Source organism: Fistularia commersonii, chromosome 8, assembly GCF_037954325.1.
Source record: "Fistularia commersonii isolate RoL2024-O1a breed Wild chromosome 8, RoL_Fcom_v1.0, whole genome shotgun sequence".
NCBI classification, from domain to species: Eukaryota; Metazoa; Chordata; class Actinopteri; order Syngnathiformes; family Fistulariidae; genus Fistularia; species Fistularia commersonii.
The window spans coordinates 13,604,174-13,624,252 of NC_141291.1; the positions used below are offsets into that span (position 1 = coordinate 13,604,174).

The 20,079-nt window shown below is 44.8% G+C and overlaps 2 protein-coding genes across 3 annotated transcripts in view; both read right to left on the minus strand.

The window, feature by feature from the left end:
* Positions 1 to 15,845, minus strand: part of c8h8orf34 (chromosome 8 C8orf34 homolog) — a 45,794-nt gene extending 29,949 nt beyond the window's left edge. Inside the window, exons 1-6 of one of the 2 annotated variants that reach the window (XM_086151265.1) lie at positions 15,518 to 15,845; positions 7,508 to 7,652; positions 7,195 to 7,326; positions 5,288 to 5,407; positions 3,865 to 3,893; positions 2,694 to 2,857 (exon numbers count right to left, since the gene is read on the minus strand). In XM_086151265.1, coding sequence (XP_086007391.1) covers positions 2,694 to 2,857; positions 3,865 to 3,893; positions 5,288 to 5,407; positions 7,195 to 7,326; positions 7,508 to 7,652; positions 15,518 to 15,586 — 659 coding nt within the window. In that variant the 5' untranslated portion in view covers positions 15,587 to 15,845. The remainder of the gene's footprint in view (positions 1 to 2,693; positions 2,858 to 3,864; positions 3,894 to 5,287; positions 5,408 to 7,194; positions 7,327 to 7,507; positions 7,653 to 15,517) is intronic. The other variant, XM_086151266.1, reaches the window with a different exon arrangement.
* Positions 15,846 to 16,893: 1,048 nt separating this feature from the next.
* The window catches only part of prex2 (phosphatidylinositol-3,4,5-trisphosphate-dependent Rac exchange factor 2), a 91,086-nt gene continuing 87,900 nt past the window's right edge, over positions 16,894 to 20,079 (minus strand). The window contains exon 41 of the mRNA XM_086151264.1: positions 16,894 to 17,937. Coding sequence (XP_086007390.1) covers positions 17,892 to 17,937 — 46 coding nt within the window. The 3' untranslated portion in view covers positions 16,894 to 17,891. The remainder of the gene's footprint in view (positions 17,938 to 20,079) is intronic.

A 20,079-nucleotide genomic window follows, 5' to 3' on the forward strand; every position in this document is an offset into this window, starting at 1 on the left:
ACACACACACACACACACACACACACACACACACAGAAATGAGGACACACATCTCTAGTCCCTCCATCCAGCCTCCATCACACACTTTCCTCAAAGCTAAATATCGTGTAACACTTCTCCCTCCCCGACAGTTTCAATCTAAATCAGTAAATGGAGGAAATCAAACACTTCTCGAATTTCTTTTCTCAAAATGAATTCTTTTTTTTTTTGGGAGGGGAGTAAAAAAAAAAAAGTCACCAGCACAGTTGTGAAAGTTGACTTCTGCATTAGCTCCGTGTGAAATAATTTAATTTACCATATCTCTCTTGCTAGATGAGGAGGGCGGCAGAGTATTAATTTGATGGTAATCTCAGTTTAATGACTTCTATTCGGAGATAATGCGAAAGGGTCATAGGATGATATATGTTCTGGTTGTGATAATGCCGTATTAATTAGATCTTCAAATACCCTGTGAGGAAACGCGTGTTTCGGCACGCGGGTTATTTCACACAAGCCGTCCGCCTTCTTTATCTGGTTTTGGTCTTCATACAATCGCTTTGATTAAATGGACTCTGCAAGGAGGCACCAAGGCACATCGGACTGCACATCAAAGGTCCCAAGTGCAGGGAGATGTACGGCAAAAATGTAAGTCAAGACGATTAATGAGGGAAAATGTAAAGGCATATTAATTAAGAATAAAATCGGGGGATAGTGGGCTTGATGCAATTACTTTTCAAAGTATAGCTACATGACTGTCCCTATATCCCTACCCTTGGATTTTCAGCTTCTTTTTCCGTCTTGAATGCACAAAACAACCATATCAACCGGAGATGTATTCGATGGTTTGATGAAAAGGTCCGATTGTACCAGACAGAACTGTCAAAACAGGGCTTTTCCCCTCGACACACCAAAGTTGCATCTGATTTCCCATTTGCCCCTTGTACTCATCCTTCTCGACTCCAGAGTCAGTCATGGGGGCTCCGTCAGCCACCACCTGTCAGCTCTCATTCTGAGTCTCTCTTGCAAGTGTAGTGGAAAAGGGAAGGCGCAAAAATCGAAAATTGTAAAATAATTATAAATTATTGTTTTGTAACCTTGTTGAAATACACGGCTCGGGATAAGTTGGATTTACTTCCCACATCCTCCCACCTTTAACTGAGGATCCTGACATAAATAATGATGACGATGCTGAAATTGAACTAACGCTTTTTCTTTCAATCATAATGAAAGCTTAATCCACATCCAACATCCAAAGTGATCAATCTAAAGTGCAGAGTACTGCAGAGTACCCTCAGCGCATTCTGCAGAAGTACCCTGCTTCATTGTTTTCAAAAATCATCTTCCAGGAGACGGTAAATAGTTCTGATTCACTCCTACATGGCATTGACCAGTGGAATAATTCTCATTTCATTATAATTTTTCTGTCTTTTTTTTTATATTTATTTTCCTTTTCCCATCATCCAATGCAAACCATGCATTTAAGAATTAGCATTGCTGACATTCTTTTTGTCCACCATTTACTATGACATATTGTATTGCCTCTATATGTGTAACAAAGGGAATCTTATGAGGGACTGCATTAGTTTTAAATGGTTTGCAAAGGGACACAATCAACAACCAAAATGCTTCCTCCTGAACCATAAATGAAAATGACAAAGGCCAGTCATAAAACTAAAAATAATCCTCTTTCAGGTTAATTTGCCAATAAACAGTTCACATTGTAGGAGTGAATCAGAATTTTCCAGCAAATGCTAATTTGCATTTATGCCAGTGATCTATGGCAGGTGTTAAAATGCTCCCCTTTTCTTAAAGGAGAAGCTGTGATTATTTTTGGTTGCTTTATTCATTCAAGTTTTCACAGCAACTTAAGTCTCCTACATTCCCCGCTTGTAAATAAAATAAAAACATCTTTAAACACACACAAAGCCATACACTACTGAGCCAACACATATCCCTATCTCCCCGCTCAGACTCCTTACTAAGTGATTTCTCCTCATAATCCACCGATACTGTAACCTAATGAGATTAACATTGTGTGTGTATGTGTGTGTGTGTGTGTGTGTGTGTGTGTATACGTGTGTGTGTGTGTGTGTGTGTGTGTGTATACGTGTGTGTGTGTGTGTGTGTGTGTGCATATGTGTGTGTGTTAGCTCATGATTTATGTTAAACGGTACCCAATCCTTCCCTCATTAGTCACATCAAAGGCTTTTTACAAAGATAAGGTCTCACACACACACACACACACACACACACACACACACACACACACACACACACACACACACACACACACACACATCTGTTCAAGAGGGAAAAGAGGTACCCAGGTTAGGGGGACATGCGCAATTCTAAGAAGAGCAGGGGGCAGGGGGCGTGAGAAATGTACGATGCACTTATATTGTCAAAGACAGGAAATGTTTTAAAAAAACAGGCACCAAATTCCTTTGGCCTCAAGCGCACAGAAATTAGGTTAGCTTTAATTCAAAATGGGGCTGAGGCAGTATCGTGGCAGTCATGTTTGATCGCGCCTTTGAAATGGGATTATCTAACCCATTCAGATGGGCATTCCTCAGGCAGCAGGAGCTGCGGCTGGAAATCTACGTCTTCATTTTTTAAAAAGACAACAATACTGTTTTGAAGTTTTTTGAAGTCTGTGACTTTATTAATCGAATTCACGCACATTTGCATGGCCGTTGGACGTGTCGGTCACCCACCTCCCGACAGGACCGTTGTCTCCGCTCCACCAGACATCCGCTTTGGTCCGTGGAATTGGTGGATGCAGCATCTCTGCGGCCAGGGGATCGGCATCCTCTTCCTCCCTCCCGACCCATTCCCCCACCACCCGGGGGCGCAATACCGAGTTATAGCTTCCCAAGTTCTACGAATTCGGAAAGAAAGGAAGAAGAAGAAAAAGAAAGCTGGATGAAACAACAAAAAGACAAGACACAATGTACATTTGGGGTGACACGCTGCCATGTTGGAAGCCTGCCCTGCATGGCATTAGAACTGAACTGTGCCTCTGCAGTAAGATTACTGTCCAAGTTACAGCTCTGTTGCTGCACAGCAACAAAACTCAGCAAAAAATTCAACGATAAGGTGCCATCCGTCCACCCATCTTCTACCGTTTTTTCCAAGATTGGGTCACGGGGGCAGCAGCCAAAGCAGGGAGGCCCAGACTTCTCTATGCCTGGCACCTTGGTCCAGCTCTTACAGAAGGACTAAGGCGTTCCCAGGCCAGCCTGGAGACATAGTTCCTCCAGCGTGTCCTGGGTCTTCCCTGGGGGTCTCCTCCTGGTTGGACATCCCCGGACCACCTAACTAGGGAGGCGTAAGGAGGCATCCCAACCAGTTGCCCGAGCCGCCTCATCTTGTCTCTATATCCCTTGTTCTTTCGGTCACGACCCACAGCTCATGACCATAGGACCAACGACACGGTGCAATCTGGGATAAATTCAATTCCATGGTCTTTGTAAAATCAGAGTTTAGTATGCCGTTCCTCGCCTGTGCCGCTGTACAGAGTATCTCTGAGCTTGAGGGTGAGGACATCGGACATGTACTACCGCGCTGAGCAAAAAGCCTACTCTCCGCCCGAAGGGAGGCTCTGTCGCTCATCAAGATCCATACTCTCCAAAGCGCTTGGATAATGGCACTGTTGGCCCCAGGGACGTTCGAGACCAGGTGAGGACAAAGATCCCCGGTGAAGCGGTGAAGCAGAGGAGAGGGGACACGCTCACTGAACTTCCAGGAGGAAGTGAGTCATTGTTTGACACAAGCTTCTGATGCGCCGTCCATCAAAGTACTAATCCATCATATTGTGCGGTTGCTTTTGACGTGTGCTTAGGGGGTGACGGTTACCGGACGACTTTGACGATTGTTCTTATTTACCTGGTCGAGCTCGTCGGAGATGGCGATGCCTGCAAGAAGACAGACAAAAGGTTCAATGACGGCATCTGATAGAAGCCCGTCTGGGAAAGTTAATGGGCACAAATATGCTTTACTGTTTGTCTCATATTACTATAATGTGTAGTTAAAAAAAGCACAAATAATTATTATCAAAAAATCACAATTTATAATATATTTCAACCTGGGGCACCGCCATTATTTTACTAGCACAATGCATGCTGGGTTGATGACATAACAGGGTTACTCTTGTTAACTGGCTTTCCGCTGATACCGACTTTCATATACAGTAATAATGCCACATTGTGCTTTCCAGTCCAAGGAAAACAAAGGGACTGATGCTTGTCTACAAAGCTTTCCAAGGACAGGATGAGAAGAAGGTAGTGGGAAATTGCTTGTAGACTTACGCAACTTCCCAAGGATCAGCGGCAGTGTTCGCAGCGATTCTCTCCAGATGCATTTTGACACATTTAGCCGAGCTAAGCTGCTGAAAGAGCTCAGGGGTGCTGTTAGTTTTAAACGGACACTAAAGCCAAACGCCGTGACTGAAGTTTTCTTTCACAAGCATATAAACGGTCCTCGGGAAACGAGTGAAGCCTGCTCGAAGAAATGCCACCGGCAGGAAACGCTGGATATTCTCGTGCGAGGATGTCAACAGTAGCATCCAATGACGAAAGACCAGGCACCGGCATAATCACGGTGGAAGCTGATGACGAGTAACCGTATCAGTCAGCACAGCGGCCTGTAAGGCCACAGTGAACAGCTGCTGAAAAAAAGTGGAAGTCCTTGCAACAGACACACTCTCTCTGTTAGTATAACAGCGCAGTTGCCGCACGCACACCAGCGCCTTTTCCGACTCTTGCGTCTTTGTTAGTCTTCATTTTGAAGCTCATTTGGACTTCTGTCTCCAGCGTTATCATCCTCACTCATGTCTGTCTCAGATTAAAAAGGGAAGGGGTGCAGAAATGATATGCTTTTGCACCGTACGATGAATGAATGAACGGGGCCGAGACAGGGGCCAACCTTGTGACGTCACTACCCAGACAGCGTTACAACGTAAACAACAATGGCGGCCTATGAGTGAAAGGTTCTTTTACAATTTTATACAAATTAAGATATGCTGAGAGATTTTATTATCATTTTTATGTAGCTGGTACAAATATTGGTCAAATACGACAATAGCATCTTGGTAACTGGGGATCCCTTTAAGAAAAATCCCGTCACCTCCCGCTTGGAAAGGCCGTGTTGCGAGATAAGCCGCTCGATCCCCAGCTCTGATTTCCTCTCGGGGTTTAACAGTGACATTTACAGAAAGGCGAATACTCCAGCTCTAAGGGTAAGGGCCGAATTAGATGGCGGCGAGTGCAGTGTTAAACGTGGCGCTCCCGCCAAGCTGCAAGCGACTCACTGCGCGATAGGCTCTCCAGGGCCTTGCCCAGCTTCTTGCTCTCCTGTAAAATGTGGTTGAGCTCGTCGAAGTCCCGGCTTTCCCTCCAGTCCCAGGGCGGGTACTCGGTGGACCGCGGCACTGGGCAAACAAAAATGCACAGTTTATGTCCTTTTCTAAGCACAGACTAAAGCTGCTAGTTTCATCCAAAAGGGACTTACTGCAGGATAGCATGAATGTTTCTCTTCCGCAGGCACTGAGCTAACTGCCCAGCAGCATGGGAGCCATGTTTGTCAGTCTCTTTGATTAACATTCAAAATAACTTTAAAAAGGGAGCAGCAAATGACCCATATACTGTAGCGACACCACGCTTGTATCCTCCGGCAGTCTTCCACCGTCTCTAAACGGCGCTTAAGTCGCAAGGCCGTCGGATGCAGAAATGAACATTTAAAGCTAAAATGTGCTATCCTCGCCCTGCGCCATGGCTGAATTTGAATTAAAAATGAAAAACCACCGGGTTTGTGAAGGGGATGTCGAACGAATGTCCCGGCTATGTTTTCTACAGAAACATCATCCGGGTGGATCTCAATGCAGAGGACAGTCGAGGCGTCTTCAAATGAAACATACACGTGACAGCAGCGCCACAAACGTGAATATTTGACGCGGTGGCACTAAAAATCGACCCGTCCTCTGCCCCCAGTCTGTTTACCCTGACTGAGCTGGCTGGCAACCACACTGAAAACACAGAACAAATGTGTCTGCCAACACGGGCTGGGGAAAAAAAATACATATTTCATTACTTCCAGTAAGGAGTCCTCTCTGTCCTACGTCTGCTCACTTCTCAGTGTTTGTGCCGCAGCAGAGGTCTGTGCTGTATCTTAATAGCTTAGATTAGTGGATAAGAATTCAATCCCCACCGGGGCTGCCCATCAAAGCATCAGTCAAGTAGAAACCGAGGCCGGAGCACTTTACCGCCGCCCCGACAAACCGTTCAGAACCCCGCAAAAGCGGGTGTCATGTAACAATGACGGATTCAGTTCAATCACCTCTACATATAATATAATTAACTTTTTTTTCCTGGTATAAGTAACGCCGATGACAGGCAGTTTTTAGCATTTGAATTTTTCACAAGTCGCTCACACAAAAACACCTATGAATGCATTTTTAATAGGATTTCACTTAAAACCTCGCTCTGAGAGCTTCCCGGTCTGTTAAGAAGGGAGAAGGAATGCGACTGGACCCTGAATCTCGAGTGTCACTTCATTAGTTCTCTTAGCTGTTTTCCTCTTTCACACTTCAAATGATCCCTCCCGCACCCACTTTCTCCCCTGGTCGTGAGTTTTGCTCTGACCTGGGCCTAAAATAGATCTGGTCTGGCAGGGACGGTGCGCAATGTTAAATTATTGAACTAGTCCTTGGCTTTCTGACTTTTTGCTCTCTCTCAGTTTGACCCGGCCTTATTGTCTCAAGTGTTTTAACCCGGTTGGTTATAGCTAATCTATAACACCAGCTCCGCAGTGTAAAAAAGTTTTGAATTCATGCAGCGCGTTCTTGAACAGCTCCTCAACAGAGTGGATGGCCTGATAGTGTAATCGAGTCTATTCATGAAAGTGTAGCCCTTTGAAAATCAGCTCATCTGCAGTGGAGTGGGAGGCTGGAAGGACAATGCCAGGCTAAACCCTGTGCCTAACTTAAATTAGATATAATCACCTTTAATTAAATATGGAATGAAGCGCAATGGAGCATGTAACTAAGATACAAGACGTACAGGTATCAAACAGGTTTTCAAAAGTTGGCGGTTTCAATTTCTGAATTGGACTGAGAGTATTTTCTGTCAGATAAACATCACTGAATAATTCCGGGTTGCCTCTAAGCTTATGGCTTAAAAACAAAACAAAACATAACAAACAAACAAGCAAAAAACTCACAGGACTTGGATTCTGGCGAGGGGGGAGAGATGCTGGAAACAGCCAGGTCGCTTTTGGATTTCTTCGGCTTCTTTGGGTGGATTTGCCATGGCTTCTCGTAGCTACGGTTCTCCCTTCGAGTGTTTTTGCTTTCTTTTCGGGGAGAGAACATCAAACATCCAAATGTTCGAAAGTTAAAAAAAAAAAGAAGACGCTGCAGGAATGCATTTACTCCGCCAGCCCCGCTGCCTCTGCTACGCTACAGAGGCAACGCTTTCTCTCATCAGAACTAGTGACAAAGATGAATGCCCGGTGTGCATGTGAGTGCACTGACCTGGTGAGCTCTGCGCCCACAATGCTGCGGAGCCAGAGAGAGCTCTGTGCATCTTGCCCGGGCTGTCTTGCTTGGTCTGCAGATGATCAATGAGAAAAGGGATTGGATGGTCTGGAGTCTCAGTTATCAATTTGGTCATCAACTCCTACAGGATCAAAGTAAAGTAGAGAGCAGTCAGATGAAAAGTTTCCACAAAAAATATTATTATCAAGATGAAGATCGTGTCCACTGGTGGACCATCCACCAGTGGACGCGATCAGTGTGCGAAAAATCATTGCATGATAGCAGAGGACGCTAATGAGGATTTGCAAGGAAAGCTGTCCAACAGAGAGAAGCAGCTGGCTTTAACGGACAATTAAACATAGGTGACACATTGACTTGACTTCGGCAACCCTTCACACATTGCGGCAGTCAGACATTTTCCTTTATTTGTAATTGGAAAAAAATATCCGGCTGATGTCAAAATCCGGCGTTTGCGCTTGAGCACTAATATCGACTGCCGTGGAGGTTAAAATGGCGCCAGGTGTTTTGGCGTGAACATTTTAAAGATGCGGGAGGGCGACTGCAGAGATATTCAGCAATGGCAAAGAAAGCAATTAGAGAACTGCAGTGACTCACTGTATGGATAAAATGCGCGCGCACACGTGTGTGTACCAGCAATTGTGCAGGAGTGCACTAGGTTTTTCAAATGACTGGGGACTCCTTGTACAGTACAGTGTTCTACATGCTGCTTCATACGCAACAAGCAGCTTGCGTCCTCTATTGTGAACGCCATTCATTTTCTTTGCACATATAAGATTGAATTGGAGGGTGCAGAAAAGGATACAGAGAGACTGTGCGTGCGTGCGTGCGTGCGTGCGTGCGTGCGTGCGTGCGTGCGTGCGTGCGTGCGTGCGTGCGTGCGTGCGTGCGTGCGTGCGTGCGTGCGTGCGTGCGTGCGTGTGTATTAATGCTGGCTTGCTCTGGCTGCATTGTATGTGCTTGGAAAGCTAATCAGGTATTTGGTCAGGGGGACATTCCTGCACAGTCTCACCATCTACAGCCACTCTGACGGCACACAGTGCATGGACGGACACACAGCGACAGGCCACAAACAGATCTCAGGGGGGCAGATTGAGGAGAAAGCGCTTTGAGAAGATAAAGTTGTCTGTGAGCGCCTCACAAGAGAGTATAAATAGCAAGATGTAACAGCCTCTTGTAAAGAAAACACAACCTCTCTTTACACACCTGCAATAGGTTTCTATTCCCGACTGTTATTAACCACTAATGACTCGTGGATGTTGTAATCACTGTTCAGCAGCCCCTGTGGGTAATTTAACTAACCTATCAACGGGACGTCTTTAGACGAAGGTTGTAATTTGGTAGATTATACAGGAAGTAAAACTAGCAGGATGCCTTTAAGTACCCGAGGGTTTCAATGGGTATTTTTCTTTTTTTTTTTTTTCTTGCAGGCAAGGGGGAACGATGTGCAATTCTTTTTATGGACGAGTGCCAAGCAGCATTTCCATGATTGTGTTTCCCGACGGTAGCCTCGCTCGCAGATGCGGAAAAGAAGAGAGCGACGGGTCGGATGAACGGGGAAAGGCAAACCGTGGCAAATTCAAATAAAACGCCCCCAAGTTGCAGGGAATGTACAAATACATGTGTGCACGGATGTTCCAGCAGTGCAAACACACTGCACCATCACGAGCATTGCACCCGCTAAGCTGATGCACCTCACCGTTTACAACAACAACAACACAAAAGGAAACGAGACCTGCAGAGAGGCTTTACGCAGAGTGTATCTATAGCTGACAATCATTTTTAAAAATCCCTTTTTAAATAGAAAAGTTTGACTTGGGACAACATTGATAGTGACACGTCAGTCAACTTTTTTTTTTTTTTGGAATATCAACAAGAAAGTGTCGCATCAGTTTGTAACACATAAGCCATCACGTAGCCTCATCCACCCGGGCATGCAGCCCGTATCTGTGCAGATCAGCTGTTTCTCCAGATATCTCTCTACTCCGGGCAGTTCGGTGTGCTGGTGGAAATTGACAAGCTGTCAGGGAGCCAAGAGACAACCTGCGTCCTTGGAAGCTCCCAAGGACGCTTCGCGGAGACGGCGGCCATCCTGATACTCTCAATGACTCTCCCCGAATGGCTCAACTTAAACAATGGTGAGTAAAAAGGAAAAAGGGGGAATGAAAAAAAAGGTGAGGTGGGAAGGAGGCAGGAAGGAGGAGGTCATACCCCGGCGGTACGCTGAAGGACCAAGGATGAAATCCCCAAGGACGGAGGGGAAGTGACAGGAAAAGAACAAGGAACAAAGACAAAGCCATTTTCGGTCTCTGGCAGCAGAAAAGCACAGCTCAAGTGTCCATGTAAGTTGAAATGAAATCCTCCTGTGCACGACAATGTTTTTCCGGCTCTGACCCTAAAGCCGACCTTTTTACCGGAGGCTGAAAAACATTTCTCCGGCTGGAGCGGAGGGGAGGACGGAGACACGGGGACTTTAAAAATGGTGACGCCACCACACAGGCGATATGACTTTTGCAACTTTGGTCACTCTTTTCCTCCCACCTTCTCATCAACTGTGGAGATGACGTATCGCCTCCCGGGTTGCTGCTAACTCCGAACGGACTCCGGCTGCCCGGATGTGAGGATATTCCTTCTCTATCGATGAAATCTGCTATTCCGGAGAGCGGCATTTCGGGTTTGCAGAAAAAAAACAACATAAGCTGTCCTGTGAACAAAGTAGTTTGTTTTCTTTTAGATGCAATCCGTTTGTCATGCGGCAATTAGAAATCTTGGCAGGATGTGTTAAACTGGAGGCGGGGGCGGAGGGAATGGGGCGGAGGGCTTGGACGGAGTTGCACTGGACATCTGGGGGTCTGTAGTCATTGCATTTCTCAAGATGTGTCCTAGCTGTGTCCCTTGTTAACAGTGGGATGCTGGGAGGGGTGGCAAGTGAATTAAATAGATTGCATACCCTCGTTTGAAATATTATTGTTTATTTAGTTGTTTTTTTTTTTTTTTACCAGAGTATGAATTTAAAATGTTGAAGAGTCCTGACATGGCTGTGGGTGAATAGAATCAGAAAAAAATAAATTTTCTCTGGAAGTTCTTGGTCATCACGGTCATGGTTAATTCCAGTTGAAATCTTTTTGTGGCAACTAAAGTGGATTTCGACAAGAATTAAAAAGAATTCACTTCATTTTCAATGAATAAAGTCCATGGAAATCCCAGACTGTCGTGCCGAGCAGCAGAAATATTGTTTTGGAATAAAAAGATAAAATTCCCATCCCCTTCGCTGGTCTTCCTGTCCCTGCCACATGTACCAGAGGCCACCAGATTTTGGTTTCACAATGAAAAGTCACACGGCGGGTTATTTTAAGGCATGCATGGGTTCGATCCATGCATAGAAGAAGAGGGTGACGTGACAGCCTCTGTGAATATTTGTCTAGAAGCAGAGAGGAATGTCACTGGAAGTGATCCAGACCTTGAATGAGCAGACATGAGGCAATGTCACATGACCGGGCCGATACTATCGGGTAGCGGTCCTTGGAAGAGACGCTCCTGTTTGCCCAAAACACAGGATATTAATGAGCCTCTCGCTCACTCCATCCTCACTGCAGAACTGTCCCTGCTCCTGCTTGAACAAAGGAACTGCTTGAACATCTTACAGATCCATCTACACATTCCTACTTGATAGCCATTTACGTCCTCAACACATTTGTAACATTAAAACTACATAAGTGCTCACACTACGCTCCACCTGCATTTGAGCGTTAGTTTGTCCTCACATTAGACCAAAACATGCGACTCCCCTTCCTGTTCTCTCCCAGGACCATCCTGGCCTCAGGCTGTGTGTTCAACTGTGTGCCTGGTTGCAATTATTCTAGCTAATCCTGGTGGAGGATTGAGGGGTAAGGGGGAACGGACCTGAGCAAACATCTGTCATAGCATATCATCGACCATGATAAAGACCAGTTCCCGGGAACAGAAGTACAAGGCGTTATTAACAAATGGGGGAACGGCCTTACTGTGTTTGGTTGAACTCGTGAGTTTGACCAATCAGAAAACATGTCTGACCCCCCCCCCCCCCCCCCCCACACACACACACACACACACACACACACACACACACACACACACACACGTCCCTGGGGCAACAAAAATGTGATTCAGTGTTCACACAGTTTGGAGATAAAAAGTAATGTGAATGTGCAAATCCCCTTTCCTTGCTAATTGGTCGAACTGACTTCCGGCATGCCCTCACCGATTGGTAATAGGATTTTAGAATTAAAAGTTAAAGGAAGCACTTCAGCGCTCAGATGAAGACGCGGATGCTGTGACGGCTGAATATATCGGACAAAGAGGCACGCTACAGATGTCAGTCTGATATTAAAGTGAGCAGAAAATGGTATAATGAATTTGTTAGATAAGATAAATACCAACGAGACAATATTACTCTGTGTAATGCGGAAATCCGTGCATAGCTAATGCTTTCTGTCATGTAATTTCTTTTAAGTTTATTTAAAGTCGGTTCAAGCAAAGGATGTGTGGGCATGAGATTGTTGGGGAATGACCAACCCTTTTCGCGGGAATTTAAGGTACTTCTGTCACTTTCTTTCTCTGGCTTTCTAAGGGTAGACTGATACCAACATCAATGCAATGCAGATCAACAGGATGTCAACGGTGGCGATTTGTTAGATTCACTCAAAACCCCCAATCCCCCAAACACAGAGAAGCTTATTGTCTCGCGAAAACAAAAACGAAACAAAACTTTTCTGAAACCCAAGCAAACCCAAACACAGAACATTTTGTTGGACCTGGACACAGTGGCTGTGACAGGAGCTAAAGAGGAGCTTTTCCACGTGGATAGACGAAATGCCCTCCTTGTGTAATATAAGGAAGAGGCGAAATTGTTTAAATCTGACAGTGTGAAAATTCTCAGTGAGATCGTGGATTCTTGCCATTTCCTCTCGATGCAGCACCGAATCCAAGAAGGAATGTTTTACACTGAACATACATATGAGGCTATTTCAGTCATGGGACAGTTTTCGCCCAAAGCTATACTTGCATGATCCATCAGTTAGCTGTTGGAGCGGAGCCTTCATCTTGGCTGATGGATGGAGACAGAGAGCGTACGCTCCACACTGTCTGCGGATAACAACAAAGAGTGATTTTAAAACACCGCCGTTGTCAGAGGACTGCGGAGATCCTCCTTGATGATGAGACACTTCTACAGAGTCCTTCACACAGCTGAGGGGGATCCTATATTTCACAACTCGAGTCTCGTAAAGGAGACTTTTACACCTTCTGCGTCGCATCGTGTTGCGTCTGTGAGTACAAACAACTCGTTTTCGCTGTCTGTGAGAATTTGAGTGACGGTGGAATGATTCAGAGAAAAAGAACATAATCTCTCAAACGTCTGTGAGGGAACGGCAATAATCTCGAGAGGAACTACCTCGGTCATTGTGAAAGAACAGCAAACATTTTCGGAGGGTCATGCTCTGCTTGCTATTTCTGCAAAGCGACCATTTCATTATGGCAATTCACTAGCAAATCATAAACTCTGTTTCATCAGGGCGAGTAAGTCCCCCCCCCCCCCACACACACACACACTTTGTGTGTTTCGCTGAGGGTTTATTGCTGCAGCTGTGACGGTATGAGAAAGAAAGATACGTCCCTGCAGAGCGCAAGGGGGAAGTAAAGAGAATAGTAAGGAGTAACGAAACGCTATTACGATGTTATGAAGTTGTAAATAAGGTCACAGTGTTTTCACCCAACACACTGCATTGGGGCCAATATTTTAAAAAATACATTCGTAAACATCCCCATATAAGGGAGCGGTGGCCGATACACTGATTAAACGTGTGCGCTACGTCATACATACATTTTCTTTCCAGGTCAAAACAAATATAAAAGTGACTCATTGTTTTCTTTCAATAAGAAATTATGAATAGAAGCCGGGCCAATGTGTCCTATTTGTTTGTTGTTGTTTTTTTTGTAAATTCTCCAAGTATGGTATTACTGCTATACATGCTGCGCAACTGCTAGTAATCCCCCATTCCTAGAATTCTTATAATCTGAAAACATTCTTAATCCATTACGCTATTATATATTTAGCATATGACAAATTGAAATACAGGCTGAGCTGTAAGTGGCAGTTTATCAGAAAAAGGGTGAGGAAAGTGGAGGGTGAAAGGAATTATAAAATATTCTGTACACTAGGAAAGGAAAGATCCAGAACCTGCTGCCAGAGGTATAAAATGTTCGAGAGCCGCCTCTTGTAGCGCAAACAATATTTCTAATCAGGTGATGCCTGATCAATAAACTGAAAGGTGGAGAGGCTTTTTCTTCCGATCGAGCTGTGGCGCCTTCAGGGGCAATTATTGGTTTTGATTCAGTTCATCTATTCACCGGTGATTACTCCCCACCTTCCATTTTTGTAATTACTGTGTTACAAGCCAGGTTCCGTCTATCAGTCTAATGCATTAAAGCATTCAAATTGACCTTGGCTTTCAAGCACTTATTTCTTCTTACACACCACAGTGGGTCATTAAAGATATTACATTGCTGCCATTTATTTTTTTTGTTCCGGCAAAGGAAAAGTAGTGGTTTTTCCTCACTAGACTCAGGTTTTCTGTTATGCACCTGTTATTACAGAGACACTCTGTGGCTAAACTGCCGAACAGGTTTAATTAACACGGGTCTCTCATGCGCACTAGATGGGCCAGGGTGACACCGAAGGCGGCGGTTACATAATTTCCCCCAGAGGAGACGGGCAGGAAGGTGCTGCACCTTTCTCCGCCAGTCCCCCGACCCCCCCGGAAAGCGATGTTGTCTTAGTCCGCCTCGCATCACCTCGGCAGGTCAAACATCTCAGCCATGATCCATCTCAGGCGAAATACAATATGTAGCTGTTCGAGCTGACCCATCGTCTGGATAAATATGTTTTTCTGGCAAATCAGCATTTTGAATAGTGCGAAGAGTTGAGGATGGAGAAAAAAAGAAAAAAAACTGAGGAGCAAATTGGAGGCCAATACGGACAGACAGACAGAAAGATGGATGGAAGGGGGCGGGGGGTGTGCGGGATGAGAGACATTGGCCTCAGCCAGCCTCTCCGCTTCAGATGCGTGTTTCAGTGCGGGTCTCTGTCCGTGGTGCTGAAACACCAATTCTTTCGCATCCATTTAAAACGAGGCGCATGTTTTGCGTGCGGTGAGGGATGGAGGGAGGAGGGGCCCAAGTGACACATCAGCACTTTTCCAAATTCCTCTTTACGGTCACGGGGAATATTTGTTGAAACCGTATAGAGATGATGATTTCAATCGTCAAACTTTGCCTCCTCGACTCGTCCCGCCGCGGTCGTCACGCTGAAGACGAGGATGCGGGACGGATGCTTCCCCTTCATCACCTCCCGTGCGGGTTTGCGTTTGAGTCGAACGCAAACCCGCACGAACGGTATAGCGAGCATCGCTCAGCATGGATGTGAAGATGTCACACACACACACACACACACACACACACACACACACACACACACACACACACACACAAACATGCTGCAAAACCCTGCTCAACTACCATTGAGTGACTCCAACTTGGACAAACTGCAAATGCCGGGTGAGTCCACCCCCCCTCTGCTACACCTTTGACCCTTTTTTGTTGCTTTTTTATATTTCCAACGCAGCCTCAACTCCCATGATGGGATGGATCAGCTGTGGAAAAAAAAATGTGAGCGCAAACAAACCGGGCCATTTTTTTTTCCACGATGCGTCTCCGCACCGCAGCCCGCTTCGAGGCAAGCAGAGCGAATTGAAGGGGGGGTAGGGGTGGGGGGAACACTCGACGACCCCCCCTCTCCCCTCAAGAAAAAAAAAAACTCCTGGGAACACTGCTGCTTATACCCACAATTATAACAGTGTAATTAATTGCATATTGCAGATGCGCGATCGGTGCCAAAGCGACGGTTCCTGTAATTGGCAACGGCGGGGTTTGGGGGAGACTTTAAGTACTCACCTCAAACAAGGGTCCGATCTTGTTCTTTTCCAGATACGACTGAATTCTTGACTGTTGCGGAGACGCCATGGAGAGAGATTGTATGTGTGTGTGTGTGTGTGTGAGGAGGGGGGGGTCAGCCGGAGGAGATCGCGGTGTGCGCCGGTGTCATTCGTCCTTCAAGGTGTGAGGGGGAGGGGGTTCTCCGGTGACTAAACTGTGTAAGAAACAAAATGCCTCCCCCCTAAGTGTTGTCTGTTTCCGGCGACGGTCGAGTGCGCGGCGCGGCGGCTCTGAGGCCGGCTCAGTGCGGAGACCAGCCGAGCCCGGGACCATCCTCCGGCGTGTCGCCTCTCGCTGCCCCCCCCTCCCCCTCCCACGGAGAAACCAATGGCACCGCAGCGCCGAATCAGAGATCGCAAGTCCCCACGCTCACTGGCTGCCCGCGTGGAAGGAAACACGCCCACACGCCCGCCTGAACCGCCCCGCCCTGCCCCGCCACGCCCCGCAGCGCCGCGCCCTCTGCCTCCGGCTTGCGTCCGCTTCCGGCGACTGCGCAGGCGCGGTAATAATTAGCGATAAGGAGATTCAATTTAAGACAAGCGAAGACAAAATTGAAAATTCTACATATTTTACACCAATCATTGATTAATTCACTCATCTACACACTCGCGTGTGGCTGATGTAAGCTGCTGGTTTCCATTGTTTTGTTTTCTTTTTACCCAAGAGTGTTAAATGTTTTATTTTCCTTTTTTTAACAATCATTTGAATGCTACTGTTATTTCGTTTATTATATATTTTTTATTAGCATTAATTTTTCATCCATCCATTGTCTGCCACTTATCCTACCCTGGGGTCAAGGGGGATGCTGAAGCCTGGATGTAACTCGAGGTACACCTTGGACTGGTTGCCAGTCAAGCAGGGCCGCATAAACAGACAACTATTCACTCTATCATTTGCACATCTGGGCAATTTTTCCACATTTTTCCAATTAACCTGCCAGATGTATTTGGACTGTGGGAGGGGAACTGGAGAAAACCCATGGAAAACATGTAAACGCCACACAGAAAGGTCCCTCGTGCCATGACGCCTAAGCGCTAACCACTGAGCCACCGTTTTATATATTTTCAATTCAAATTCAAGAATCTTCATTTGTCCCACTCGAGGCATCACGAGACAAGTACACCAGGCGGTACAAAACTGGACAGCAAACGGCGCAACTGTAACACAAGAGGGGAAAAAAAATTAACTTTTATATCTCAACTACTTACTGCATTGCCCGCTTCCTGCTTTGCAAGTGGAAATTTCCCCATCGTGGAACTATTAGAGGCTAATTCTATTCTTTTCTTCTGTAACACAGGAAACAAAAGCGCATCCACACAGAAACAAAAGATGGGTCCGTATCCACTTATCACTTTTAATATATATTTTACATACTGTGTACATGATGGAGTTGTGATGTCTTGATGCAACTCTGTTACAAAAGAAAAAAAAAAAAAAACATCTGTTGCCTTTGCACTGCTGAAAGAATGCATATATAAGGGGGTGGGGGTTTTTACGGGGTTCATTAACATTTGTTTATTTGCATAGTAGTGAGCTAGAAATCCACTTTACAATGATGACATTTAAAAGTAATAGAGGCACGGTTTGATCCTGAGTAGTGTCAATATAAAACAACAGAAGATACCAGATAGTTCTACTTCCAAAACAAAACTTATAGAGTGTTATTACTGATAAACAGTTTTGTTTTTTCAATCTTCATATGGACGCTTGTATGTAAGGCTCACAATCTGATTGCAGATCCACTTCATTACATACTGCTTATTATGAATATTTACAAGTCAATAAACGTCATATAGAGGAACATCAAAAAAACAAACAAACACATTCATATGGTTATTAAATACTGACAGGTCCAATAAAGCACTGCAGTCAGAGATGAGGCGAAACAGGGAAATGATTGGCTAATTTAAAAAGGAGAAAACCCTGCCTTTTTGTTCAATATCTTTATAATCACAGCTGGTTTGCTTTTTTTTCCTCATTTAAAAACCATGAAATGACAAAATCCCCCCCCAAGTCATTTTCAGCTGATAATTACTGTTTAAACGACATACTCTCATAATTCATCTCTTGCTTTCCCACTCTAACATATATTCTAATCAGTCTTACAACAGGATAAAAAAAAAGGCAAAAAAAAAAAATCAAAATACGTATAAAGTACACCTGTGAAAAATGTAAAGTATTAAAAAATACTATTTACGTTTTCAAAAATCTATTTACACTTCAGAACAGCTATTCTGGCAATTTAAGTAAAAGAGAGGCCCCCGAATTTTTCTGCTTCTTCTCTTCCTTCATAGAATATTTTTCGGAAATCAAACCCTTCATCAGCAAAGCATCACGGGTCACCATCTGGAGGTGGAGGCTGGCACAGCTTGTACAACCTGATCAGAGAAATACAGAAGCGTTCATTTAATATATGGCATCCTTTGACATCTAAAGAACTTACAACCTTCAGAGCCACGACCGTCACAGGAAGTACTGACATCGGTCGCATCTTGACGAGTGATTTACTTTTTGCTAAAAGTGAGCTGCACATTTATCCCGGCGCTGGACAAAGAACTACTTGGAGCATCACAAAGTAGACGCTGTATTTTCCCAGAGAGCAGCACATTTGGATCCTTGCTAGGGCTGGGACTTTAACATGATTAATGTATCACAGGGAAAAATTGCGTGTTAAGAATATCAATGCATTTTAATCGCACTTTAATGTGCACTGCAGAATGTTTTCTCAGTGAACGAGTTTCGGAGGAGAACGATTACACGGGCACACGGTGTGATAACAAGATGGACAGAAGAGATGAGATGACAGCGGATGAAAGGAAATTACAATATAAGAAGCTTCCAGGTGGAAGTAAGAAACCAAAAAATGTTGTTCTTTGCACTTCATGCTGAAGGAGTTTGCGTATTACTCCACCTTCCTTTTGTAGCTCAATGCTAGACACGCTTGAGCTAGCATGCCGGTCGCTAATATTAACCTTGCTGCAGGAGATAACAGCATTGCTAATACGAGCGAGCAGTTTTGGCTGTCAACACTCTGGGACACGTCAGGGTTTTAAATTCAGAAACAAAAAATCCATGTCGGATAAATTGACCAATTGGATGGATGTTAACGTAGACCAGTGGTCCCCAAACTACGGCCCGGGGGCCGGATACGGCCCGCCTCCACATTTTGCCCGGCCCCTGAACAATACCAGAGAGCCGTTATGATTTTTTTTTCTCCATTCGGGCCACGTGATCGTGACTTGTACATGCATAGAAAGTAACCTCCTATTCCAACCTTCTCCAATCTGTGCCTTATCTAAAACCCCTCCCTCAAAAAAAAAAAATCCTTGGCACACCCTTGTCAAATAACACGGAATAATGGTGAAAAGTTTAGGTAAGAGAAAAATAGATACAGAATGCAGGGTATTCCACTTGCTGTGGACAAACGATTATTTTTTTGTTAAATTCGAAGAAAAGGCTGTTTGTCTCATCATTCATTAATACTGTTCATTATTTATTTTCTGATATTTTTTCCTGTCAAGATCCCAGACAGGGTTAATATTTTGTTATGTGTGGTTTTCTGGAAAACAATTAATGTTTATGTTTAGCCCCCTCTGCGATCGTCACACTTTTTGTTACAAACTGGCCCGGCCCCCTGTCAGAGAAGGGAAAAGTTATTTGGCCCTCGCAGGAAAAAGTTTGGGGACCCCTGCCGCAGACCATTCTCTTCTATCTAGTAGAAGATAGGATTTGTAACAAAGGCGCTGCAGATTGAATCGACTGATGCAAAGTACTAACTGCTGTCAACAAAAACAATGTCAAAACAAATCCAGCAGCCATTTGACGAAATGTTGAAGAGACACGCTCATCTGTGTGGGGATATAAACAAGATTCAGAAGTATAAGCTTGAAAATGAACTTGTCAAACAAATATTTTCCTTTTCCTCTCATGTCAAATAATGACATGCGACTACAGTTCGATTAGTGTGTCAATTAATCGCAAAACCTCTACTTAGTAAGGTTAATTTTTTCAAAATCGAGCCCCAACCCTAGCATTTGCATTTCTATCACACAACTGTGGGAGTTCAGTGGTCCAGGAGCAGCCTGAATCTACAGAACTGAACTGGACTGGCCTGGATGTACAGGAGAAATAGCAAAAAAAAAAAACCTTCAGCAGTGATCAATTACGTTCATTTTCATTTAATTCTCAGAGGGAATTCACCATTTTAATGGCTCTGACCAACCTGGACAGCAACTGAGGAAGACTGAGGTGGGAATTGTTTCCATGGTGAAGATAAGCCCCTTCACAACAAGTCATTTCATCGGATTAAGACACTGAAGAATGAGAGTCCGTCCAAGTCATTCATTAACAAGACGTCTTCTTGGATGTAAATTAATGGTAATTAAAACGAGACGTAACTTCCGGTAACACAGGGGGACATAGGACTCAAGATAAGATGAGAGGAATGATATAAAATGAATTAAAAAAAACAGTTCTGGACTAAGAGACAGTGGACCTACAGAACCTCAATCAGATGTTGA